Raw genomic sequence first — 16625 nt, forward strand, 5'->3', positions numbered from 1 at the left:
TGCAAGATGGATATATTTTGGGCAATGGACCATAAATGGTGCTGGTCAAAAGTGCAGGAGACTCTTCGGGCACATGTGTGAAGAGATGGTTCTGCAGGCATGCTGGTCCCTGGCCACATAAGCCCTTAAAGTTTAATACCATAACCTTGAACTTGTTTCTGTAATCAACTGGCAACCAATGCAGTTGGTACAACACTGATTGAATGTGAGCTTGCAGAGGCATCACGGTCCGTAGGTGAGCCACTGCACTTTGTACCTGCTGAAGGTTCCAAATCAGGTTCAAGGGCAGAACTGCATAAAGCGAGTTGCAGTAATCAAGTGTGAAAATTCTATGGCATGGATCACTGTTGCCAAGGCATGGAAGGAAAGGTAGAGAATAAGTTCCCTGTTCCACCATAGATGGTGAAAGGCTGGTGTGGCAACATCAGTGACCTGGGTAACCATAAAGAAGGGAGGCATCCAGGAACACTCCATGTGACTGGAAATCCTAGGTTTCCATGTGGAGAGTACTGGGGACAAACACAGCTTAGCTCCAAGGAGCAGAATGAGCAGCTGGGTGAGCTTGGAAGAAAAGACCTGTGAAGTACAGCAGAGGTTCTCAGCAGGAAACCTGACCAGCAGAGATCTGGATCAGGGTTCTGATGAACCAAGTACTATGATATGACATCCTTCTCTTATGGACAGAAGTCTCCCAGGGTAGGTGGGATTGCTTTGAATTGGGTCAAGAGAAAAAGTTGAAATTTTGTTGGTTGGCTTGCAGTTAACTTCTGTCAACTTTCGGCAAGGAAAAGTGGAGAAAGTACCTTGATTAGGTTGTTTTGACCCAAATTTGCACGAGCTGAAAGAGCCTGGGTGAGGAGGCATGCTTAACATACATTAATTAGGTTGAAGTGAGAAAGATTTTCATTGACACAAAAGTTTGGGTGAGTCAAAATAGCTCCCATTTCCAGTGTTGAAATGTCTTTTGTTATTGAGAACAATATACCACTGAGTTGTGGGAGATTGTACCCCTTCATTCTCTAATTCCAGCACACCCTTCCTCTTCATTCATGGGATTATCTAATGTCATAGCTATACTTAGGTACTTTTGTGAGACTCCCCACGTTTCAGATCCCCTTGGCATTTAGGATGTAAAAGGAACTGCCAGTTAAAACAGCTAGGTCCAAAATAAGAGGGGGGACACTAAGCAAGGGGGGTGGAGTCCTCACAAAAGCTTTAACAAAAAGCACTTTGTCTCTGGAACTGCATACTGCAAATTTCCACTGGACTTGCATCTAGCAATAATTCGGCCCTTTCCCAGCCGGGTGGTCCATCGACCGCTGAGGCTGGGGGCCACCCATTGCCTCCCCGTGCGGATGAGAGGCAATGGTTTTTCCTAAGGGGAGGGGGCGAGGAGCGGCCTTAAAAGGCTGCTCCCGCCCCCTCAAATGCAGTTGCTTTTCGTTATCGGCCAGGCGCACTTACCGTTGCGTCTTTGGCCGTGGAGAGCGAGGCGGCGTTGTAGTTTGGAGCCCGGGAGGCTTCTGAGGCGTCGGGTTTCGGCCATGCTGCTTCTGCGAAGCTGCGTTTGCGGCTCGGGGTGATTCCAGCGCCTTGTTGTGGGCGTTGGCGGCGTGTGCAGCGGGCCATCGGGCCGGGCTTCTGAGGCGGCGCGTCATCAGGCGGGACTCGGGAGGCCGCGAGGCTTTGCGGTGCCCCCCCTTTTTTATTCTTCGGATCACATTCATCCCCCTCGGTCGGGCCAGCGGGCCGCGTTTGGGGGGTGTGGGCTGGCGGGAGGCTCCCCTGGAGGCCTGGGCAGGCCGCAGTGGGAGGTTTGCGTGGGGCCCTGAGCGGCCTGTTGGATTTTTACACCAGCCCCACCCCTCCTCCATTAGTGATCTTCTGGGCCTGGCAGGCCAGATAAAAACTGGGCAGGCCGGCTGGCTTTTCCCTGGGCTTGGCTGAGGGCGAGTTCTGTGGTGGGATCTGACCTGGTGGGGGCAGGTGCCCTTACTGCCTGATTGGCTGGGGGTGAATTGTGTTTTTCCACTCCCCCCCTTTTGTATATATATAAACCCCAGTACCCCAGTCGCCCACCTTATTGAGTTGCCCAGGGTGGGGCTATAGGCGTTTTTTTTTAAAAAAAACAATGGGGCCTAAGAAGGGCCAAGGCAACAGAAAGGGCAAGCAGCCCACTAAGCGACCTCCAAAATGACCCCACCCAGAACCGCCTCCGCCTGAGGAGGTGGAGGAAGCCCAGACCAGGCAAGCCATTATCGACCAATTGGCTGCCTTAGAAGAAGCAATGGGAGTGGCTGGTCCTTCAAGGAGGGTTACTGGTCTTTTAGGGTCTGGCAGGGCAGCTACCATTTCCTTCCAGAAGGAGGTGCTGGCCCGGCTTTCTGTATTGCAGGGAGCAGAAGGAAGCAGTGGTGCAGCGAACCCAGGAGTGCCCCCGGAGGACGAGCCGAGAGAGGAACCTGAGGCTGTCGTGGTGGTGCCGCCGGTGAGCGATGGTAAGTTACCTGCTACACACCAGGGAGTGTCTTGGCCATGGGGCCCTTGGGGGTCCAGTTTAGCATCGGGTCTCAAGCCAGGGGGTGGTCCTCAAGTGTTTGGGGCCAATTATTCGGGTCCTTTGCCCCTTATGGGGCAGCAGGCAGCCCCCAGTTCCCTTGCCCAGGCCGGTACTTCTTCGTCAACTTCAGTTTCTGAAAGTTCTTGGGTACCTTGGGGCATAGCCCCCGGGACTAGTGGTTTTGGAGCCGGCTTTGGGGCCGTTGGCCAGGGGCTGGCGGTGGGTGTTTTACCTTGGGGATGGCAGCAGTCCCCTTCCGCGCCTTTGTCGTGGGCCGGGCAGCAGGCTGGTTTCTGGGGGTTCCCACCCCATCCACCAGTTCCTTATAGCGCATTGGAATTTCACGCTTTGCCATTTGGGGACCCTGCCATGCCCTTGGGCGATCACCTTACCGCCGCAACTAGGGAGAAAATCCTTAAAGGCGAATATGTTGATGTATTTAGCCTCCTGTATAGGGAATTAGAGAAGAAATCTAAGGATGAGCTTGACGAAAAAGACAAAGAGAAGCTCAAGCGCCGTAAAGTAGATAGAACGTGGGCTAATTGGCTGCCCGGTTTCCTCATTTATGCGGGCGTTATTGCTAGGGCCCAACCATGGAGAGCCGCACCGCTGTTCCAGTATTGCGACATTATATACCGGGCATATAATGACTTCGCTGGGGGCGCTTGGCTCCAGTATGACGAACAGTTTCGTATGCGGGCGGCGGTTAATCCTTGTCTTCAGTGGAATCAGATTAACCAGCAGCTTTGGCTGCAGCTTATGGCGCCCGCAAAACCAAACGCAGGAGAGCGATCTGATAGCGGCCATTTGGTTCAAAAGACATCGGCTACAACTTTTACTGGTGCCCGCACAGCCGCGGGGCAGTCGGTTCAGCCACGGCTGCTTTGCTGGGAGTTCACCTCCCAAGGCTCGTGCGCCCGGAAGGGCTGTAAGTATAAACATGAGTGCCCGATCTGTGGAGGCCCTCACGCTTTTACCACCTGTACCAGGTCCAAGCAGCGGTGGCCTAATAAGCGGACGGGTGGTGGGCCCGGGCAGCCCCCTGCAAAATGGACCCAGCCCCATTCGGCTGACGGTTCTTAGGCAGCTGTTAAATTTGTACCCCCTTTCTTGCGACGCGCGTTACCTGTTCGAGGGATTCTTATTTGGTTTCAGAATTCCATATCAAGGCCCCCGGACCCCTTTTTTTGCTGCTAACTTGCGTTCGGTTAAGGGTTTTGAGCGTATTGTGAGGGAGAAGATCAAAAAAGAGTGTGCTGAGGGTCGGGTTTTAGGCCCGTTTAAGTCCCCCCCCCCCGCCGAACCTGCGGGTATCCCCCCTGGGGGTGGTTCCTAAGAAGGCTGCAGGTGAATATAGGTTAATTCACCATCTTTCTTACCCCAGGGGTAGTTCTGTAAATGATGCAATTCCGGCGGAGCTTTGTTCGGTGAAATATACTTCTTTCGACCGTGCAGTACAAATAGTCCGGTGGTGCGGCAAGGGTGCAGAGTTGGCAAAGTGCAATATGAAATCGGCTTTCCGCCTTCTCCCGGTTCACCCGGGGGATTTTGATCTGTTAGGTTTTGCTTTCGAAGGAAGTTATTATGTTGATAGGGCACTGCCTATGGGCTGTTCAGTTTCCTGTGCCGCGTTCGAGCGTTTTAGCACTTTTTTAGAATGGGCCTTGTGTTTTAGAAAGGGGTTACATGACTCGGCTCATTATTTAGATGATTTTCTTTTCGTGGGCCCCGCTGGTTCTGGTCAGTGCCTCTCGTTGTTAACGGCCTTCGTGGATTTAGCCAAAGAACTGGGAGTTCCGTTGGCTGTGGAAAAAACCGAGGGCCCAACTACGGTTCTTACCTTTTGGGGCATCGAGTTGGATACGGTGCGCCAGTTTTCTAGACTGCCCGAAGACAAGCGAGTTAGTCTGTTGGCTCGGGTGCGAGCGGTGTTAGTTAAGCGCAAGGTCACCTTACTGGAGTTACAACAGTTGGTGGGTCATTTGAATTTCGCTTGTAAGGTTGTGGCCCTGGGCAGAGCCCTCTTGAGGCAATTCTGCGATGGGATGGCCAACTTGCGCTTACCGCATCATTTTACCCGAGTTACGAGGGAAATGCAAGAGGACCTTGCTGTTTGGGAAACATTCTTAAGGGACTTTAACGGCATTTCTTTCTGGCAGGTAGATATGCAGCTTGAGGCCGAGTTGCAGATAGTCTCTGATGCCGCCAGTTCCATCGGTTTTGGGGTCTATTTCCGCGGGCACTGGTGTGCCGAGCAATGGCTGCAGGATTGGTTAGGTTCGGAGTTGTGCCGGAATTTGACTTTCCTCGAATTCTTCCCGATAGTTGTTGCCGTTTTTCTGTGGGGAGAGGCTTTGGCCAATTGTTCAGTGCACTTCTGGTGCGACAACATGGCGGTTGTGCATGTTGTTAATAGTTTGACATCCAAGTCCCCCGCTGTTATGCGGCTCGTCAGGGCGTTCACGTTACGTAGTTTACAATCGGACATCTTGTTTTTGGCTAAGCATGTTCCTGGCATCTGTAACGAGGTGGCGGACGCTCTGTCTCGCCAACAGATGGACCGTTTCTGTCAATTAGCCCCAGAGGCCGACCTGTTGCCTGAGCGCATCCCGGCGGAACTTTGGCAGATTGGAAGGAAGAAGTGAGCCGGGCAATCCATCTTGCGATAGCGCCCAGCACTCAAAGGTCGTATGACCGGGCGGCTAGCCAGTTTGTGGTTTTCAGAAAAGGGGCAGGATTACCTGAGGTTTGGCCCATTCCTGTTGAGCAGTTCTTACAGTTCTGTGTGCATCAGAAGCATAGGGGTCTTTCAGTGAAATCTATTCGGGGCCAGCTGGCGGGACTGGCTTTTATGTGTAAAGCCAAGGGGCATCGCGATGCTACCAAGGATTTCCGCATACAGAAAATGCTGGAAGGTTGGTCCCGTGAATCTGGACCCCGGGTTGATTGTCGGCAACCTATTTCGCCTTCTATCCTTAAGGGGCTTCATGCCTCTTGGGCCCTGGTTTGTGGTTCCCCTTACGAGGAGGCACTCTTTCACAGTGCCGCATTGATGGCCTTTTTGGGGGCTTTTAGAGTATCGGAACTTGTAACACTCTCCCGCAACGATGTTTCTGCCAGGGCTCTGCAGTTTAGAGATGTTTGTTTATTTAGCGACCGGGTGTCGTTCCGGGTCCGCCGTTCAAAGACAGATCAGAAGCAGCACGGCTGCACTGTGGCGGTTGGTACGTACGCGGAACGCGAGTTATGCCCTGTGGCCGCAATCAGGCATTATATTAAATGGCGTGGATCATCGGACGGCCTTCTTTTCCGCCATGTCAATGAGGCCCCTTTGACGAAGTACCAGTTTTGGGCCATCACAAGTAGAGCTCTGCAACATTTGGGCCTTGGGGGGTGAAAATTTGGTACCCATTCCTTCAGAATTGGGGCGGCTTCTACTGCCACAGCATTAGGCTATGGGGATGAGGACATTCGTCGAGTGGGGCGTTGGAAGTCTGGGGCATACCGTTCTTATATTCGGCCTTTGCGGTCTTAGGATGTTTTTTCCCGCATTGACACCACGGGATATGTTTCAATCTGGGTATGTTTCATCCCTTGTTCTGCAGTCTAATAGTTTTTTCTTCTAGGTGCTGTGGCTGGTGACCAGAGGAAACGGATCCTTATATGCGGCCACAGCATTGTTTTTTGGGCGGCGCATCAGGCCCGAAGGACTCCAATCGGTTTGCAGTTGGGCCTGAGCGACAGAGCTGTCATCACTTGGCAGGGCCGTCGTGGTATGAGATGGCCCGGTCTCCTCCCCCTTTTGTTCAGGGACCTAGGTGGCCCCCCTCCGCAGATTTTGGTAATTCATTTGGGGGAGAACGACTTGGTTCTGATTAAGGGGAAGGCCCTTTCGATTCAGGCCCAGTCGGATTTGGCTTTAATAGGCAAGAGGTGGCCGGGTGTCCTTATCTTATGGTCGGCCATGCTGCCGCGCCACGTTTGGCAAACCGCTTGGGACCCTACTGGGTTGGAGCGCGCCAGGATTAAGGCCAATAGGGCCTTGCGCAAAGCCCTCTGTGCGGGTCTGGGGGGTTATGTGCCCCATCCTTTGATTCTATCTGACATGCCGGAATTGTACAGGGAGGACGGGGTCCATCTGTCTGCGAAGGGCAACGAGCTATTTTTAGCCGACTTACGGCAAGGGCTTCTTCGGGTTTTATAGTTTGGGGTACAGCGGCCTAAGCAGAGGCTTGGCGCTGTCCATGGCAGTTTGTGTTGGGATTATGTTTTGGGGATTGGTGAGCTCCCGTTGCATCGCGCCATTTTGGTGCATGGCTTCCCTGGGGAACTGCAAGCTGTACGGCCCAAGGTTGCTCCAGGGAGTCTTGGGATCCCGGCATGCGGAGAGTGTCCGCATCCCAGGCTGCACGGCTGTGGGGATGGTGGAGCTCAGGTGAGCGGTGACCATGTTGCCGGGCCAGCCGGGTCTGAGCCGTTTGGTTGGCTCATACACGGGGCTCAGGGGGCTCGCCCAGTTTTCAGGTCAAGGAGGTGGTCGCGTTGACCCCTGGCTTGACCTGTTCCCCATGTTGCCCTTGCCGTTGAGTTTAATAAAGTGGCCCTTCAATCCAATCCGGTGTTTGTCTCGTTATTCCGCCTGGGGGGGCAATTCGGCCCTTTCCCAGCCGGGCGGTCCATCGACCGCTGAGGCTGGGGGCCGCCCATTGCCTCCCCGTGCGGATGAGAGGCAATGGTTTTTCCTAAGGGGAGGGGGCGAGGAGCGGCCTTAAAAGGCTGCTCCCGCCCCCTCAAATGCAGTTGCTTTTCGTTATCGGCCCGCCCGTCAAGCAGTACAGGCAGAGGCTGGTCGCTCATTTTAGGGGGTCGGGTAGGAATTTTTCGCCCTCAGACGGATTGGCCTTGTCTGGGGGTGTTTTTGCCTACCTTGTACTGCTGATGTTAGGTGCTGGCAATTGGAATGGCGGTGCCGTTATATAGGTTGGTCACTGGCAGTTTGTGTTGGGATTATGTTTTGGGGATTGGTGAGCTCCCGTTGCATCGCGCCATTTTGGTGCATGGCTTCCCTGGGGAACTGCAAGCTGTACGGCCCAAGGTTGCTCCAGGGAGTCTTGGGATCCCGGCATGCGGAGAGTGTCCGCATCCCAGGCTGCACGGCTGTGGGGATGGTGGAGCTCAGGTGAGCGGTGATCATGTTGCCGGGCTGGCCGGGTCTGAGCCATTTGGTTGGCTCATACCCAGGGCTCAGGGGGCTCGCCCAGTTTTCAGGTCAAGAAGGTGGTCGCGTTGACCCCTGGCTTGACCTGTTCCCCATGTTGCCCTTGCCGTTGAGTTTAATAAAGTGGCCCTTCAATCCAATCCAGTGTTTGTCTCGTTATTCCGCCTGGGGGGGCAATGTAGATATCATTGGAGCATGGTGGCCCTGCCTTTCCAAAACCAGATATGCATAGAAATGATTTTCTCTTTGTTGTCTTCCATTTCTATGTCTTGTAAACTGCTAGTAACTAGTAAAAAGAACAGAAGGCAGGATTTGTCTCAGGACCCAAACAGACTAGTGTTTTTGGAATGAACTATAGAATGCCAGAAATGGGTTTTAAGAGTTTCACAACTTTGTGGGGCACCAATAAGACTCCATAGAACAGATGTGGCCAACGGTAGCTCTCCAGATGTTTTTTGTCTACAACTCCCATCAGCCCCAGCCATTGGCCATGCTGGCTGGGGCTGATGGGAGTTGTAGGCAAAAAAAACCATCTGGAGACCTACCATTGGCCACCCCTACCATAGAAGAACCTGTGACAGGAGAAATAAGCCAATTTATATTCTTTTTCCCTGGTAAGCATCTCAGGATCAAACAAGAAGCATGCTGTCCTTGATTCAAGAGCTTCGCTTCGATGAGCAAAACTGCTGCAGGGCCATCCTTCAAGTCTGCATCCCCCAGATCATGAAGGTCTTTCAAAGTTATCTCTACCACCTTGTATTGTACTAATAGATTAAAAGGCCCTCAATATAAAAATTACAATGTATAAGTTCCTTCTTGGGGTGGCAATCTATATAGAGAGATAGGGAGACAATACACATCTTTTTCGGTGATATTCTTTATTAGAAATTCTGACTCATTGCTAATACATCCATTGCTCTGTAGTTCAATCATATATAGGTTTTGATCGAGCAAGCCCTATTTGATATTTAAAAAACTCATCTTTTTGTTGTCTTCTTGCAACCCATAAATGTCTCCTGGCAAACCAGAATGTATGGTTGTCAACTCCATGGGCCAGAAGTTCTGCAGGAAAGCTATGATGGATCCATGACCAAACAGGGCATGTTGGGACAATGGAGACATGACTGAAGTCAGAGGAACAGCTTGGATTTTCATAGCAGCCCTACTTTATAATATAAAAAAACTTAACACCTGTCCCCTAGATACAAATGGATTTTCCTTTCGGAATAGAAGCAGAGCACTAAGGCTGAGCAACTATGAAGGATGAAGATTCTAAATAAACTAAGCTGTGGTCTATAAAAAAAAACTAGGGTTGGAGTTAGTCCAATTGAACTCGTGATTTCTGTATAAATGTACTGCAAACTGCCAGCTTACACTGAAAGCTCTGCATTGAGTTTCCTATCAAAGTCACAACTTCATCCTCTTCATGTTTGGTTGCCATACTAGTCTTGGATGAGCCTACATTTTTTTCCCCATTAAGGAGCAGAACAAACCTGTGTTCAAAGGGGAAAAAATGTTTGGAACCAAAGTTTCCAAAGTTCCTGTTGGCGGAATGAATCATTTCCCACTGGAATTGTCCAAATCACTGTAATTTGACCTTCACTCCAAACCTCTGTTGGCTTTCAGAAAATTCTAGAAAATGAAAAGTATAGAAAAAGTAATAAAACGATAGAGCCATCAGTAGCTGGGAGGAGGAACTGAATCTTCTTCATCCATTGCCAATTGCCTTTTAAAGCCAGCTATTATCAGAGTATTTTCACTCCGATCCAGTATGCATTTCTGTTGCTAGTCCCTCCCCCCCCCCACTTCCTTTTAGAAATTTTATTGCTATTCGAGTTAGTTTGAGATAGGCCAGATGAGACTGCAAACAAGCATAGGGAAAATCTGCATTGCTGGCAGGATGTTGGAACTGGGGTTGCTGCTGTCACTTTTATCTACAAATGGACCGAAAACAGAGACCACAAACTGTCTCATGAAGGATCCACTCCCCATTCCCCATGAATGGTACCAGCCGGGAGATCTCCTCATAGGTGGAATTGTTTCTCATTTAGTTTACCACTTGACTGAAGTAGATTTCACACAACATCCAGCTCAGAGATTGTATCAGGACCCATAGTAAGGAATTATTACATTTCTCATATGAACTTGGCCTGACTCTGCACCTTACCTTTGATGTATACGAGGGAAATTATGCTGAGAGGAAGAAGGGGGATGCTAGTTTTACCCCAATGCTCTTCGTTTGCAATCACATTCTGAATGCTCTTTATTCAGCCTTGTTTGCAGTCCACCTGGCCTGTCTTGCTTCACAAAGATTACCTCCATTGCTGGATGGTAGGAGAAAGTAATAACACATCCCCAAAACTTTCAAAGCAGAGACCGATTTCACACTAGACATTTAATCCTGGTTTAGCCCTGTCTCCAAGATGACATTCTTCACTAAAAACATAGAATCATAAACTAATGGAGTTGGTTTCTATGATTCTACTAACTGGAAGATACTAAGAAATCTGTTAACTCAAGCAATAGCAAAATATATATTTTTAGCCATAAATAAGCGGAAGTTTTTAACAAAGTAGAGATGGTTAATGCCATTTTAAAGGTTTAATATTGGTGGAATTTGAATATGAGAATGCTTTTATGTAGTCAGAAATTATGGCCCGTGACCATGAGATTTTGTATGTTGTTATTGCTGGTCAATTGACGGTAATAAATTTAAATTAAATTGATTCTAATGTAGAATGTCAGTTTGGGGACAGGGCTAAACCAGGATTAAAGGTCTAGTGCGAAATTGGTCAGAGATAAGCTTGTTATACCCTGATTTGAATAACTGCCTTAGTAACAGTCCTCCAATCCTACATGCCACATTGTCTTCTGTAGGCTGTCTCCATTTATTTTGGAACACCCTGGCCACTGCTAAGAGGGCAACATTTCTTTTGGTTCATGACATGGTAAATCAAATGCTATTCTGTGATATGGAAGAAATGTTGAAAGTATACCTTAGTGATTGCTAGAACAAATTTTGATTCCTGTGGCAGTTTTAAGACCAACAAAATTTTATTCAAGGTAGGAGCTTTCATTTCACATACACACACACACACACAGAGATTCTGTAGAGGTATGAAATGTTAACTTCTGTTTCTATGTATGTTAGTTTACGTTTCTCTGTATCAGAAGTGTGTATACATATGAAAGCTCTTATCTTGAATAAACGTTTCTTGAACTTAATGCTGCCACTGAACTCAAAATCTGTTCTACTGCTTCAAACAAACATGGCTGTCCTCCTGGATATCTCAGCAAGTGCTGTTTTTAAAGTATCAGTCTGTGTGCTTTGTGGTCATTTAGTGTTCCCAAACATGTGCATAGTAACACACACAAAAAATGTTCAAACTCCCTCACAATTACTATTTCGGGACATGATAAATAAACTCATCTCTCAAACCATTTATTTCGATATCATTGTTTCAATATCTCCATGTCTCTGTTTACAGTATGTTAACCAAATTCCACCAGCATGTCCTGGCCTTGGTGTTTGCTGAAAATGAAATCAACAAGAATCCCAGAATCTTGCCCAATGCCACTCTTGGGTTCCACATCTATGACAGCTACTATGATATGAGAATGACCTATCGCGCCACCTTTGATCTGCTCTACAAATTGCAAATATATTTTCCAAACTATGGATGTGATGCCCAGAAGAACCTAGTAGCCGTCATTGGGGCATTGAGCTCCGATACCTCATTCCACATGTCCGACATCCTAAGTCTGTACAAGATTCCACAGGCAAGATCTGGGATAGCCATAAGTGATATTACAAATTTAAAAAAATCCTGAGAATTTTGCTGGTGTTCAAAAATGCTGTATAGCTGCTAGTGACCCCAAGGATCCAATTCAAAGTTGCTTAACATCAGTGAGGATAAAATGAAGGACCAGTAGTGAGCGAGGGCTGGGGTTAAAAGGTAGATCAAGTGTATGGAGAAAGTCCCAGGTTCAGTCCCTGGGATCTGCACTTTAAGTGATCAAGAAGTAGGTGATATGAAAGCCCTGTACTCAAATACCTGGAGATCCACTGCCAAACAGACAATACTGACCTTTAAACTAATCACTTTACTCAATATAAAGGTTCTCTATGTTTTTATGTGATAATGTGAGATGATTTTAGCACCCTGATTTCCCCAAAACTGTTGTGTGCCTTGACAATCTATGATAAATCAAACAGAACAGTATTTGTTTTTAACTCTTCCCATCCCAGTTGTCTAACATATGTGAACACTTATTTTTAGCTGGCTTATGGATCATTTGCCCCAGAGGAGAGAGATGGAAAACCATCTTCTTCCTTTTATCGAATGGTTCCAAATGAAGCTCATCAAAATATGGGGATCATCCAATTACTTCTCCATTTCCAATGGACATGGGTTGGGCTTTTTGCTGTGGATGATGACAGTGGAGAACATTTCTTGAAGGTCCTGGAGCCACTACTTTCCAAACATGGAATCTGTTCAGCTTTGATACAGAAAATCCCAAACCAACCCAATTGGAGTGATTTGGATTATCTCACTGATGTATCGTTAAATATATTTTTACCTTTCAGAGACAGCAAAGCCAACGCATTTATCTTCTATGGAGACTTGATGGTCTTTTTAGAACTTGTGGCTGTTATATTTCTAAACAATCCCAATTATAAGGAAGATGTATCATTGAGAAAAGTGTGGATTACGACATCACAAATTGATTTTGCACTGACAAGTCTTCAGAGAGGCTGGGATTTCGAGTTCTTCCATGGGACCCTTTCCTTCACAATTCACTCAAATCAGCCACATAGCTTCCAGAACTTTCTTCAAGGTGTGAAGTCCTTTGAGAAAGAAAGGAATGGTTTTCTCAAGGTGTTCTGGGAGCAAGCATTTGACTGTTACTATCCAAATCCCCAGGAGCCAGTGGCCATCAATGAAACATGTACTGGGGAGGAGATGCTGGAGAGTCTTCCTAGTTCCCTTTTTGAAATGGGCATGACTGGTCACAGCTACAGCATTTACAATGCGGTCTATGCCATAGCACATGCTATCCATGTGTTGTACTCATCCAGATTCAATCACAGGACAATAAACAGTGCTAAAATAATGGAACTTCAAGATTTCCAGCCTTGGAAGGTAATATTGATCCAAGAAAATGTTACCATGTCTAAGTTAGTAGAATATGAGAAAATATCCTACTTTCCTTGATTAGTCCAATAATAAATACAGTATCTGGAATCAACTTTTTTGTGTATTTTTATTCTTTGTGTTAATCAGAGTAGGACAAAATATACATTATATACTTTTGGTATTATAAAATATTAAAAGGTTTATTTCTGAAATTATATGGAAGTATAACATTGACATCTCTCAGCATTCAGACACCAGTGCTTTGCTTCCTTTTCTGCTTTTAATTAGGTCCACCCTGTTTTACAAAGCAGTACATTCAACAACTCAGCTGGAGAAAGATTATCTTTTAATGATGAAAGGGAAGTGAGAGGTGAATTTGACATAACAAACCTGGTCACATTCCCAAACAAGTCTTTCCACACAGTGAAAATTGGAGGGATATATCCCAATGCTGCTGAAGGAGAAAAATGCATCATTCATGAGCATATGATTGTGTGGCAAACCATTTTTAACAAGGTATCTATTTCACTTTTGTCAGGTGCTCCTCCACTCTTCAGGTGGTTAACAGAGGACCATGTTTTGTTTTATTCAGATTTGCCTATCGTGGCCTTTTTCTTGCTCGATTGGACTCATTATTCAAGAAAGACCAGAGTCTATATTCAAACACTTCAAATATATATTTAAATTCTTAAATATCTGTACTTTTTAGAACATTCTGTGACCCAAATATTCCTGTTCCAAGGAAGAAATGCAATTTTAATATTACTATCAAGAATAAAATATGATCTGTAATGGGTGAAGACTAAACTGATTGTAGATAGCATAATTATTATAATTGTTTATGTCTTTCTGTATATCTCAGTTGGAATATAATGTCTAATTTTCTCTTCCTAAATTCCTTCTACATTTTCAATAGACAGTGCCCCTTTCAGTGTGTAGTGATTACTGCAAACCCGGCTGTCATAAGAGAAAGAGAGAAGGGGAGACATTTTGCTGCTACGATTGTGTTCTGTGCCCAGAAGGGAAGATTTCAAATCAAAATGGTAGGTGGTATCATGCATCGCTACTTAGGGAAAATTTAGATTATTTGACTGTCAAATTTTGATGGGATTGAAGGAAGCCTCATTATGGTGACTTCTGCCTCTCTCTCTCATTTTGTGAAAGTCATCTATTAGGTAGTCTAAAGTAATTTCAGATCCAAAAAAGAAGGTACCCTCACAACTCTTGGGCTGATTCCACACTAACCTTGCTCTGTGCCAGGCTTTGGTTTCTCTCCAGAGCAAGCTAGCGATTTCGCACCAGCTGCTCCGCATCGCCATTTTGTGCTGGGGCAACCCATGATTTGCTGCGCCACAGCGTGAACCTCTTTTTTCTCCAGGTTTACGCTGTGGCGTGGCAAATTGCAGGTTGCCCCAGCACAAAATTGCAGTGCGGAGCATCTTGTGAGAAACCGCAAGCTTGCTCTGGAGAGAAATGGAAGCCTGGCACGGAGCAGGGTTAGTGAGGAATCAGTCTTACATTCTCAACATACATTTGACATACCTGGAAAGGATGACACTAGAATCATTTATCAAATCATTTTGGCACAAGAAACATTTCAGGGCTCTTTTTTCCAGAGGGTTCCTTCTTTTATGGGTGCTTTAATTACGTATCTCAGTAATGATGCTATCTGGGTAATGCCTTATGACTGCAAACTTTAACTGTCAAAATTATATTGAACTCAAGCTGGATAGAAGTAAATCTATCTCCAAATTGTCCACCAGACAAGCCTCTGAAGTGTCAGAATTGGCATCATCCAGGGTTTCCTGGTTAAAAAAAAAAATCTTATTCTGCATTACCATCGATGCTACCAAATGCTCAGCAAATTGAGCTTTTTTCGTTTAGGGATTCACAATTTTTTCCACAACTATGTTTACAAATTCCGAATCCTACATTGCTTCATTTTCTGAGGAAGCAAATACCTAAAAGCAATGTAGAAAAACAATGCAAAAGCAACAACCATAAAAATAACAAAAACAGTTGCAATAAGCAAAGCTAGACATTATCTGGGTATCTGGAATTCACCATGCAAAGGTAAAGGTGGTCCCCTGGTAGTCACCAGTTACTTCTGACTCTGAAGTGATGTCACATCGCAATGTTTTCACAGCAGACTTTTTACATGGTGATTTGCCATCGCCTTTCCCAGTCATCTGCACTTTACCCCATACTCATTTTACCTACCTCAGAAGGGTGGAAGGATACGAAAACCCAGCAGTAAAAATGTACAATGTTCTCCAGTTTCTTCAACATCAAATATAACATGTCCCATGCCAACTATCAATGAGATGGCTCCACTTCATCTTTTTTTTTTTTTTTACAGATATGGATGATTGCATGAAATGCCACAGTGGTCAATTTCCAAGTAAAGACAGAGATGGATGCATCCCAAAGACATTGAGCTTCTTGTCTTTTGAAGAACCTTTAGGAATTAGTTTGGCTTCCTTAGCTGTCTGTTTTTCCCTCATCACAGCCACAGTGCTAGGAATCTTCATTAAGCACAAAGATACCCCCATCGTCAAAGCCAACAACAGAGATATCACCTACATACTTCTCATCGCTCTCCTGCTCTGCTCCCTCTCTTCTTTGCTATTCCTTGGCCGACCGAGGAAGGTGACTTGCTTTGTTCGACAGTCTGCTTTCAGCGTCATCTTCTCAGTGGCTGTTTCTTGTGTTTTGGCCAAAACCATTACTGTGGTTGTAGCTTTTATGGCCACCAGACCAAGGTCCAGCATGAGGAAGTGGGTGGGGAAATGGCTGGCTAACTCTGTCATCCTTTCCTGTTCCCTTATTCAAGCTGGCATTTCTATGGTGTGGCTGGCAATCTCACCACCTTTTCCTGATTTTGACACAGAGTCTCTGACTAAAAATATTGTACTGGAATGTAACGAGGGGTCTGTCACTATGTTTTATGTTGTCCTGGGCTACATGAGTTTTCTATCAATTATCAGCTTGATTGTGGCTTTTCTAGCCAGGAAGTTGCCGGACAGTTTTAATGAAGCCAAGTTCATCACTTTCAGCATGTTGATCTTTAGCAGTGTTTGGGTCTCTTTTGTTCCAGCCTATCTGAGCAGTAAAGGGAAATCTATGACAGCTGTGGAGATCTTTTCTATTTTGGTGTCTAGTGCTGGGTTACTAGTCTGTATCTTTTCCCCCAAATGCTACATCATTGTATTGAGACCTGAGCTGAACAGAAAAGAAGCACTAATAAGGAGAAAAAAATAACCATTGTGATTCCTATTTCCTCTCTTTCTTTTTTTTTCTTTAGAGACATTTGCCCTAACACACACGCACACACCAACAAGAGGGCACACTTATAAAAGATAAGAAAGGTAATGAAGTTTTAAGAAGAGGATTTTTTACTTTACATTGTCTGATTGATTGATTAAGATTTATATCCCAACCTATCCCACAAATAGACTCAGAATGCCTTATGTTATATTGCCCGCTTTCACCATTGCTGTTTATAATGACTCTTGAAATTTTATTGATGCAGATTCAAGAAGAAAAAGATGTAGAAGGATTACAAAAAAAGGGATGTACCTACAAATATAGAGCATTTGCCGACGATATAATGTTCATAAATGAAAACCCCATGCAAGTTAGACCTTTGTTGTTAATGAAAATACAAGAGTTTGGGGAGTTGGCGGGACTTTATATAAATAAAGAAAAA

At 46.2% G+C, this 16625-nt stretch overlaps 1 protein-coding gene across 1 annotated transcript; it reads left to right on the forward strand.

Annotated features, from left to right (window-relative positions):
- Nucleotides 1-5411: 5411 nt before the first annotated feature.
- LOC132583008 (vomeronasal type-2 receptor 26-like) lies at nt 5412-16177 on the forward strand. The gene is made up of 5 exons (XM_060254674.1): nt 5412-5899; nt 11267-11558; nt 12059-12922; nt 13833-13959; nt 15276-16177. The coding sequence occupies exons 1-5, from the start codon at nt 5412-5414 to the stop codon at nt 16175-16177; spliced, it is 2673 nt and encodes an 890-aa protein (XP_060110657.1).
- Nucleotides 16178-16625: the final 448 nt, after the last annotated feature.

Source organism: Heteronotia binoei, chromosome 15 (genome assembly GCF_032191835.1).
Source record: "Heteronotia binoei isolate CCM8104 ecotype False Entrance Well chromosome 15, APGP_CSIRO_Hbin_v1, whole genome shotgun sequence".
NCBI lineage: Eukaryota > Metazoa > Chordata > Lepidosauria > Squamata > Gekkonidae > Heteronotia > Heteronotia binoei.

Coding starts and splice junctions, on each gene's coding strand:
- LOC132583008 (XM_060254674.1), top strand. CDS start 5,412: ATGTGTAAAGCCAAGGGGCATCGCGATGCTACCAAGGATTTCCGCATA. Junction 12,923..13,832: donor AAGATTTCCAGCCTTGGAAG/GTAATATTGATC, acceptor CATTTTCAATAG/ACAGTGCCCCTTTCAGTGTG. Junction 13,960..15,275: donor GAAGATTTCAAATCAAAATG/GTAGGTGGTATC, acceptor TTTTTTTTACAG/ATATGGATGATTGCATGAAA.